This window comes from Saccoglossus kowalevskii, chromosome 1 (assembly GCF_978046115.1).
Source record: "Saccoglossus kowalevskii chromosome 1, keSacKowa6.1, whole genome shotgun sequence".
In the NCBI taxonomy this organism is placed as follows: Eukaryota; Metazoa; Hemichordata; class Enteropneusta; family Harrimaniidae; genus Saccoglossus; species Saccoglossus kowalevskii.
The window spans coordinates 27,984,022-27,994,438 of record NC_140641.1 but is presented as its reverse complement, the minus strand read 5'-3'; the positions used below and the strand labels follow the sequence as shown (position 1 = coordinate 27,994,438).

Here is a 10,417-nt window from a genome sequence, read left to right as displayed (position 1 = left end):
CATTTAGCACACAAATAAAAGACACGCCCACAGTTGGACAACCAATCATTTTATTATTGGTCACGATTTACCATGGATCATCTCCTCATCCTTTGTAAACACCACATACACGATGTGCCGCCATCCAATGGCGGGATGAGCGGCTTCCTTTGTGCACAATCAGCGTCAACTTCATGAGAGAAACACGACGCACTTGCTAAGCCAGACCGTCTGGTGGCGCCCTACTATTTCATCAATAACCAAATATACTATTATCCTGTTCCCGAATTGGACATTTGTTTATTTGGAGTAATTTCCAATTCTACGCTAAGTCTTTAGTAATTAATGATTCCACGTATTTATTTGGCCGTTATTTGACAGACGTAAAATGCCATAATGTTAATTCGCGGAAATTTAAACACACTGATACTGATAGTGAATTAAAAATTTTCCAAAAAATACTAAATTTGTTATCCCATGGAAATAATTGAAATCAAAATATTTGGCAATATATTAAGTTTTGCATCGCATGCACACGATTGAAATATCATATAAAATGGGCTTAATATACTAATGTTGTATTTATTTAATTGTAAGAATGAGTTTACATCCTGGAATGGCCACGATGTACCACGGATCCATCCACCTTACATACCTCGTAATACGAATACAAATGAGATTGTAAAACACATTTCATTAAGTTTATTATCTAAAATAACAATATATATCAAAGTATAGTTTTCCATTTACATATTTTTAAATAAATAATTGCACTTTTCGTGGATATCATCTCACTGTAAATGAATATACAAGTCCCGTACGTTATGCTTAGTGAATATTTTTATTATTTTTTGTCAAAAGTCGTACTTTCGATTACTTCATCATGATCATTGTTTAAAAGCAGCGAGCGACATTCAATTTGTTCAAGATGTCGTCGCCCAGTTTAATAATAAAGATAAAAAGCTATTGCTGGTAAACACAACAATACATTTCAAGGTAAAACTTGTCATTAAAAATTCCAAAGAAATAATTGCACTTTTTATTGATATTACAATATTGTAAATGAAATTACCATTCCCGTGTCTGCTTTATTCATGTACAGGGGCAGTTTAGCTGACGATTAGCCAGGACAGATTGTATAGATTAAATCGACTTATTGCACATCGCAAGAACACTTACAACATTCAAACTGTCTGGGGACAAATAATTGTCCAAATGCGACGGTGTTAACTTTAGAAAAATTTTCATTCATCAAATCCAAACTGTTTGTTGCGTCAAATGGTTGTTAGTGTGAATGTATCACGGCAATGCAAACAAAACACTTAGCATAATTTATTTGTTCGATGTTAACACTGATCAATAAATTACCGCATACATATGTATGAGGTTATATGTCAGTACATGTCCGAAATAACGCATTGTCAATGTAAATGTAATGTGCACGTAGTGTGGCTCTATGCGGTATTCATAAATATTCATCATTGTTAATCAGCGTTTAACGCGTAAAAGAAATTTGCTCGACGAATATTTAACAACTGGGTTGTGACTCGCTAAACATCAAACAAAACATGATATGGTTGTACTCCGTCGTTAAAAAGTCATTACGAAATGCAAGTTATACTAAACTTGTTGTTTTCAACATAAATTATAAAGAAGTAGTATAAATAATAAATTTGTGATACATTTAGTAAGTGAAATTCTTATAATAATAACTTTTTTTCTGCCAAAATAAATTGATTACCATTAAGTAAAATAACACTACGCACGCTGTTTGCCAAATGTATTGCCGAATTTACGAAACATTGCACTACTGTGAGAAAACAACAGAAGATTCCGATCTTTCTCAAGATTTAAGTGCTCGTTTTCTTTTCTCAAGGGGAATTACTCTATGTCCGTACACTTTTTGTGTGCGTGGTTTCCGCCGTCCTTTCTCGGCAATAGAAGCGTTACAGTGTTCTCGTTTTTTGTTCACACCGAATGAGGAGATATTGCTCGAAACCGTGGGCTTGCTCTGTGTGTGCGTTGGTTTGTTGTCATTGTTCATTCTCTGAGATCCCTGCTCCCCTCGTGGGTGTTTTAGTGAACTGTCAACGTCTTTTCCGTGAAGACGTTCTTGGGCGAAATTAATCTTTCGCATCTTCACTTTTGGTGACAGTATGACACCTTTCTCAAGATCGTGTTTGTCCAATAAGTTAATAATTTCTGAATGTTTTCTCTCTTCTGCGATGGGTTCTTCCTCCACTTCAGTTGATTCCAATGGCGACGGAGGAGGACTATCGAAATAAGCTCCGCTGTCGTTGCTCTGTTTTTTCGCCGATGCCAACGCCAGTGGTGGGTTGTCAACTTGAAGACTGTGTAGACCGTTTGGTTTGGTAATGGCTTGACTCATTTCTACAGTTCCTAGCATTGCATCACATGGTAAAACGTGTGTCTCCGAACTCGAATTAGAACCATAGTCTTGAACTATGCGCACAATCGTTGGTGGCGATCTGTCAGGTGAAGGTATTCTCTCGGCCGATGGAGGCTCACTGCTACTATCGGATGATATGTTGCCTGATAATATTTTGGGCCCAATGTCAGGGGATACACAGCTTACTTTCGTGGGTTGCTCACTAATACATGATATGTTGTTAACCGTCATAGATTGAGACCTGCTAGGTGTTATTTTGTTTTCTAGCGACCTTTTCTTTTTCGAACCACTCACAGTGACAGATTGCACGATTTCTGAATTCTGGTTCGATTCCATTAATCCATCGGAGACTGGCACAGCAGCCATGGGAGCACACGACGTGGAATTTCTATGCTTGGGTGAATTGGATCGCATAATTTGTGCAGCTGCCATTCCAAAAGTTCTAGTCATCATGTTCGCGAAGCTGGAGACCACAGATCGTTTACGCGTCTTTGCTTTTGTCGCCGATGGTACTAATAGAGTCGACGTTGAGACAAGTTCACTTGGTCTGGAGCTCGTTTCTTCTCGTGTTTCGCCCTCTATAGTCACGCTGCTTCGTATGCTTACCTGAGAGGTACCATGACTTGTTGACGTTGATGGCAGTGACGGCACTGGTATACTTCTATGAATGGCAATGAACACAATCAGTTATGGAATTGGAGGGTTATTTTTTGAATTATATATTTTCAATATGATCCAGTGGAATATCTAAATGAGATTTGTCATAGTCCATAACAGAAATTCCTACGACCAGCATATACGTGAAGGAATTAATTACACTAGTGTATATACCATAATATGCACTTTGCAAGACGTATGACGTGCTATGTATCCGATGAGAACATCTTACATCATTAGGAGTACAAATGACGTAAGATATTTTCATCAGTTTTTTACTATAGTATTCACATGGTCAGACTAATGCTTATTATCACAATTCATGTTTCTGATTAGAGACTTCTATGACGCAATTAAATGAATCTGGTGGAATTGATTGACTTCCTTCATTGAAAAATAAAATGAAATCAAATTTGTCTGTTGACAAATAGTTTGATCAGAGATGACCGATCATATTAAAGCGCGGTGGTCGTCGCGCGGCGCGTGTTCGAATTTCATGTAAATGAACAATGTATTTTACACGCGTTGTATACGTCGCTATGAGTTCCATATCGAACAGGACGCGCACGACGACTGCCGCCCTTTAATGTGCTCGCTTGAATATGCCAAATAGCATTCTGAATAGGCCATAGAGAGAACGCACCGCCTCATTGAGTCACGATCGGTGCCCTGTGTGTGGGGGGGGGGGGGGTAATTAGCCAAACTTTTACTGTTTATCATGTACCGGTGAATTATTATATTCATTATAGTCCACGATTCTGTCATTATGAGGCGATTTTGAAAAGTGACTCCAAAAGTGTTCTATCGCCCTCTACAATGCACGAGTCAGCGCGCCTTCCCGTGCGCACTGCACCATAATAGGACCTTGAAAAGACGACTGACGATTATCAATGTGACTAAGACGTAATTCAAATAATTTCCCAGTAATTCTTTTTACGAACACAAACGAAAACGTAAAGAGAGCAAAAATGTGTTTATGTCGACTATAACGCAGATCTGTATATTTTTTTCTAAAGCCCTGGACAGCTATTAACTCACACGGCATGCTTGATAAATATTACTTACTTTTGACATCCTCTGTAACGCGAAACAATCATTAACATAAAGCACATTCTCAGCCACTGGGTAACCATGACTCATCCCACAGCACACACAGATTGGTTATATGTGTACTCTTGATTGACACATGAAAAATCGTGCCAAGGAGAAAAAAATCTCCAAAAAATAGGAAGACAAAAAGTTGCTCCTGTTTGTGATTGTTAGTCACTAGAGGGCGTGGTCAGAATCTGTAAGTAAAAAAATTCAATTGCAAAAAAAAAAATTGCCAAAACACATCGAGTGTTAGTTAGTAGCAATATGTTAGATGGGTGTCATTGTTAATAAAACAGTGTTAGAAAAGGAATGTAAGATCTACTAGACATTGAATGTTTTGGGTTTTCTATCCATGCAAAGTTATTTTGGTAAAACATCAAGAGGCCGAATGCCTTCGAGCGTCTATGCAATTGTAGACTTACACACAGTCTCTTGTTTATTTTTTGATGTTTTTTCAATAAAATAAAATATTGGAGTGAATAAATGGCGAAATCCGGGTTACCGCGAAATAAACATGACGCTTCGTCGACATCTTCGTATTCTCGTAGCCCAGTATCCTAGTAGACTTGCAATGCCATCATAACAAGTCTCAAAGAATAATGTGAAATGCAAGCTTGCGGTTTCTAATAAATTATCCTGTCAATCATTGCATCACGCACTGAACCTGTGACAATCATTACCGATGTCGTGAGAGGGCGTCTACAAAGGTAAAAAACACCAAAAATAAACAAGAGACTGTACGCAAGTCTAACGCCATTGTTAAAAACAGGGTTAGTAGTAGGTCAAGTAGCAGCCTGTGGGTGTTATAAAAGTTCAAGATAAAAAGCGTGGGTGTATTTTTTTTGGTTACATTCCAGCACACTCACATGAATCGCTTTCCAAACATACAAGAGATTGTAATATTTATGAATAAAACTTATAACTTATGTATAAAATTGATTTTACAGCGCATGCGTGAATGTCCATTTCCATGCTCATTACGCCGTGCTAATATTATCAACACACAAATACGTAAATCGGATTATATAACTTATTCTCATCCTCGTCAATCATGCTTAGAATGAGGAACATACCATCGTGTCGATTCGCCTGGGATAGTAATGCATCTTCACCTGATCTTTTAAAAAAACTGCGTCATACATTGTGCCCATTAAATAGGAAAGGTCAACTTATTATATTGCACGTTTTAATGAACATATTGAACATTTAGGCTGTTTGCCTCATGGTTCATCAATGAGACGAAATTAGCACTTGATGACTCAATTTACCATTAGTAGATAAACGCCAGCACAAAGAGGTAAATCGACTCATGCGTGACCTATTGGACTTCGGGAAATTTTCATGCCGACACTTTCGTATGGCTATTTTGATGTTTCATACCCGTAGTGTTCGATGCTACCCACCTGGTGTGACGCAAAACAGCGATAATTACATCTGTTCGCTTATACTTACGTGTTATCGTCTTGATATAGCCGGTATTCCGGCAAAGGTTTTTCAAATCCCTGTTTACCCACCAACCAATGTGTACTCGCTACACCTTTACCCTGACAATAAAATGGGGACGTTAGTCAAGGGAAGTGAACCAAACTCACGGGGTCGTGAGATTATAAGATATAATTTTTTTTATATGTAAGCTATCAAATAAAGTTCACGTCAGTATACGTGATGGAATTGTACCTTTAACACAACTTCACCTCGGGGCTCAGTGTAATACGCCCCAAGTTCATCTAATTTTTTCGATACAGATTCACTGATGTGTATCCGGCAAGCTGCAATATAGGTAGAAATATCGTGAATTATAACATTATCAGCTCTATCAATGATTAGTGACTGACTGTCCACCTCGAAGGAAATAAGCAAACACACTTAAAGACACAGTTTAACTGTAAACACTTGTAAGTCGATGAGGAAGGGAGACGGTTTACATTGGTCAGTCATATCAATTTCGAAGTCACGATATTCAGAATGCGAATAACATTCATTTCAAATTTATCAGCCTACCTTGCCCAGTTGATTCCATTCGTGAGGCTGTGTTTACCGTGTCACCAAACAGGCAGTACCTCGGCATTGTTAACCCCACCACTCCTGCCACACAGGGACCTGGTTTTATTGAACAGAGGAAACACACGGATACTTATAGTTATTGAACACGCACAGTTATGTCAAACGGATCGCTCCGTAATTACCTGCGCCTGCCCTAAAATAGCATGCAGCTGATACAGGAAGGACGTTCAGTGGTGCGTGTGCATGTGTGAGTGTTCGCAATACAACTCAACATTAGCTAGCGTATCCAAACTTGACAAACATGCCCCCCCCCCTGTGACCCGAAAAACGTAGTTACAATTTTAGCACTGAATGTTAAGGTTACAAGAAGGGAACAGCTAACGCCTTTAAGCTCGACACTAATGCTTTCTTACAAAGAAAAAGTTGGTTCTACCAAACTTTAAACACATGTGACTCGCAATAGCAGGTCGCATCGTATGGACAAATGGTATAAGGTCAAGATAATAGTCTATGTGTGTAAATGCTTGCAATAAAATTCAAAAGGAAAAGCTAGCTATCTACTTCAAATTCAACATACATATAACCTGCTAATCCAAGTTATTTTTCAGGAAAAAGGTTCGAAGGTCAATTTCACAGTATGTGTTGTTTTATTTTCGAAATATAACGCAATGGGAAACTAGCCAATGCTGTCAAACTGTAAATACGTGTTAACCTTGTGACCCACAAGATCTGGTTAGATGTTAAGGTCGAAGGATCAAACATATTTCCTGTCATAACTACGCAACCATAAGTTGCAACCATAAATTATGGCTCCGAGAATTGATATGGATATTGAAGACGCATGTTGGCATTTCCATCTAGTTAATCACTACATAGATGAAACAATATTGGTATGGTATATGAACATAACAAATGACTTTATATACACTCACCCGTGTGAAGTCCAATTCTAAGTTTCAAAGGTTTTTCCGGCATGTGTCTGATTTTGAATTTGAAGCCAGCAGCGTGCAGTAAGTCCAAGGCCAAGGTAGATATCTCACCAGCGTGCCTGTTTCCATTGCGTATCGGGAGCCCGCTAACTACCATATATGCGTCACCGATAGTTTCTACCTGTGTCGGAGAATAATTACACAATAGTGAGTATGGTGAACAAAATAACATGCACTGAAAATGATTACAAAACATACTCAAGTAGCACTCCATAACCATGTCTTTCCCGTACATTGTGGAATTGACACTCATTACACACAATTAACAAATAACGAATAACACCGTTTGCCAGTAACGATTTGTTATTATCAAATTAACAACAACGATGTTACCAGTTCTTACCTTATAACAATCATAGTTGCTTAATATATCGTCAAACATAGTGTACAAATCGTTTAGAAAGTCCACCACTTGCAAGGGCGTACTCATCGCCGAGATCGACGTGAATCCGACTATGTCCGAGAAAAATATCGTCACTTCTGAGAATGTTTCGGCTTCTATCGGTCGCCCTAGCTTCAGACTCTCCGCCACGGTTCTGTAAAGACAAGGGGGTGGATATGTAGAAATATTATCATTTCACAATAATACCGGTTTCAATAACATTTAACATGTTTACCAGGTGATGAGAACATTCTTTTGGCGAATGGCATGATAACGTGAATTCCTATTTGCTGTCACAGTGTAAATTTGTATGACGTGGTGGCGCTGTAATATACAGTTTATAAGCGCTGTCGTTCGCCATTTATGATTGGACATGCATAGTTACTTACGCTGGCATCATTCTATACAATAGCTTGTCAGTCTTCTTCTTCTCTTCTGCTAATTCTTTTGTTCTATCTCGTATAAGATCTTCAAGGTGATTGGAGTATTTCTCCAACATTTTGAACATGGAGTCCACAATATTAGTTTTCCTACAATAAAGCAACAACAATAAACACATAGGTTCTAACTTACGTTGGTATGTTTCCAGTTTATGACATTTGTCCGTCTTAATCAACTGAACAGAGAGCATACACTAACCTTCCTTGATTCAGTTTCTTGAAAAGCTGATAAATCATGTTAAAGTCTGGTCTCATGTCAGGTGACTCCGCCCAGCACTGTTTCATAATCTCAATGACTTCCCGCGGGGCATCGTTCTGTGATACGGACGGGCGACATAACGGTGGTGGTTTTTTTACTTTAGCAATGATTTCTAAAATAACATAAAATAAATGATTAAAACCACACATGTATGTTGTTTGGAGCATTGATTTTATAATTTCCATGCGCGATATTCTCTCACGTAACGTGAAATCAGAAGACCTAGATTCAAATAATGAAGACTATTTTCAACTAAAAATTGAAGAAGCTAGTATGCTACGTTTTTCCATCTACTTGAATATAATATAGGATTGGTCGCTTACCTTTTGGCGTCAAACTTAACATAGCAAATGGCGGATCCCTAGTTAGTAGCTCAGATACAATTATAGCGAAACTATATACATCAGCCTTTGGTGTCCCTTTTTTTCTTAAAACAGGGTCTCGTAACATTTCAGGAGCAGACCATAATAGATCTGAAATAAACAAAAACAAAATAAAAATAAAACCAATTGATGTGATTCCGAGACTATTTCTGTTTTTAAATATTCTATCATATTCTATCATAATTTTTTTCAGCGCTGTATATCCAGATTCAGACCCCTGATTAGTTTGTTATGATTCAAATAAACTAATATATACAATGACCAACATATACAATAAAGTAACTTTCAATTAGAAGCAATAGCTTCAAAATTTTCGCCAATTACTGTACGAATTTTAAAGCGAGTTACGCAATCCTAAGATAGAGTCTATGCCTTCCCATATAAATTGATATACGTTTAATTAAAAAAATGTGTACGATGAATGGCACAACCAAGACAGTTATATTTCTACAAATTGTAAAAATGGCTTGTTGGCTGTAATATACAATGGAAAATGCAACTAATCATTATTACCAGATATTTTACTATGCCTGCGTCTCGGACATGTAGAATATGAACGAATCTGCATAAAATTATTATAAATAAAAAAGGCTTCATAAGCGTACGGGATTCTGTAATACGAACATGGAAACGTAGATACAGAGTTGACAAAGCTAAGAATCTAAATGACGGGATGTTCTTTCATTTTATGTCATTTATATCTATTCGCGGTCGAACAAATACATTTGATTTTTTTGTTCCTTTAATTAGACGCCACTACGTCAATGTATAGTTTGGATAAGGCATTAGCGCACGGTATATAATTTAACATGATTTAAGCACGAAGTGAAAACCGCCAAAAATGGAACAATATGCGAAGACGTGTTTACTATTAACGTTGATGAACATACCATCTGCTTTTTACGACTCATCCTAGTCGTTAAAACAGTTCACAAGTCTACTATTGGGCATTATATTTATTGCTTTTGTCGAATATATAAGTTTGGTGTACGACTTACCTTCCGGTGTACGTTGTTGTTCCTCTGGGTAGTTAGTCTGTGTTTCAATGAGTGCAGGTAAACCATAGTCCGTTATTTTTAAAACCCATCGACTATCAATCACACAATTACGAGAATTCAGACGCCCGTGTAGCTTTATTGGACTGTTATGAAGGTATTTCATCCCCTGTAGTATTGGGAAAATTATTAAACGAAGCATATCTGTAGTGATGGTGTCATAACTCATATGTATCATAGTAGGTAACATTTGCTTCACTGTAACCTTATCTTCAAATGTGCTCTTGCATACATATCGGTAACATGGAAAAAACGTTTCTAATAAAACGTTCTCACGGAGACATTATCAACAACGTTATTAGTATCCATAATTGATGATTTGTGTCAATTGCTGTTTTTGCAAGCAGCGTGTATCTTCAATATGCAACATAATATACGATGTACATAGTGCAGTGTGTTGTGATGCGATGTGAACTTACTGAATACGATAAAGCAAATACACCTCCATATACATTCTATCCACATTGTATAACGTAAGAATATCGTCAGGTAAGTGAACCCAGAAAAGAAAGAAAATATCATGTTGACGTACTGAGACTAAATCTAACAATAATGACGATTTGAACATCCAGTCTAATTTGATATTTTCACTGTTGATGACATCTTCGAGACTCCCTTTATTGCAATATTCTGTCACCAATGCAGTATTCTGAGGTTCTTTGTAGCAGCCTTGGAATGGGTTGATGTTTTCATGCCGAAGATCCCGAATCTGCAAGAAATTAAACCCTACATTAGAATTGGGCATATTTACATACGTAAAATATATT

General features: G+C 37.4%; 2 protein-coding genes across 2 annotated transcripts in view; both read right to left on the bottom strand.

Moving 5' to 3' along the window:
* Positions 1-666: 666 nt before the first annotated feature.
* On the bottom strand, positions 667-4,323 carry LOC146750823 (uncharacterized). The gene is made up of 2 exons (XM_085490435.1): positions 4,112-4,323; positions 667-3,050 (listed from the first exon to the last, which is right to left on the bottom strand). The coding sequence occupies exons 1-2, from the start codon at positions 4,177-4,179 to the stop codon at positions 1,823-1,825; spliced, it is 1,296 nt and encodes a 431-aa protein (XP_085346561.1). The 5' UTR covers positions 4,180-4,323; the 3' UTR covers positions 667-1,822.
* An 811-nt stretch (positions 4,324-5,134) lies between these two features.
* The window catches only part of LOC100377012 (retinal guanylyl cyclase 2-like), a 40,056-nt gene continuing 34,773 nt past the window's right edge, over positions 5,135-10,417 (bottom strand). The window contains exons 8-18 of the mRNA XM_085497484.1: positions 10,183-10,359; positions 9,594-9,759; positions 8,536-8,685; positions 8,153-8,324; positions 7,903-8,043; positions 7,475-7,667; positions 7,075-7,252; positions 6,140-6,238; positions 5,816-5,907; positions 5,591-5,682; positions 5,135-5,255 (exon numbers count right to left, since the gene is read on the bottom strand). Coding sequence (XP_085353610.1) covers positions 5,135-5,255; positions 5,591-5,682; positions 5,816-5,907; positions 6,140-6,238; positions 7,075-7,252; positions 7,475-7,667; positions 7,903-8,043; positions 8,153-8,324; positions 8,536-8,685; positions 9,594-9,759; positions 10,183-10,359 — 1,581 coding nt within the window. The remainder of the gene's footprint in view (positions 5,256-5,590; positions 5,683-5,815; positions 5,908-6,139; positions 6,239-7,074; positions 7,253-7,474; positions 7,668-7,902; positions 8,044-8,152; positions 8,325-8,535; positions 8,686-9,593; positions 9,760-10,182; positions 10,360-10,417) is intronic.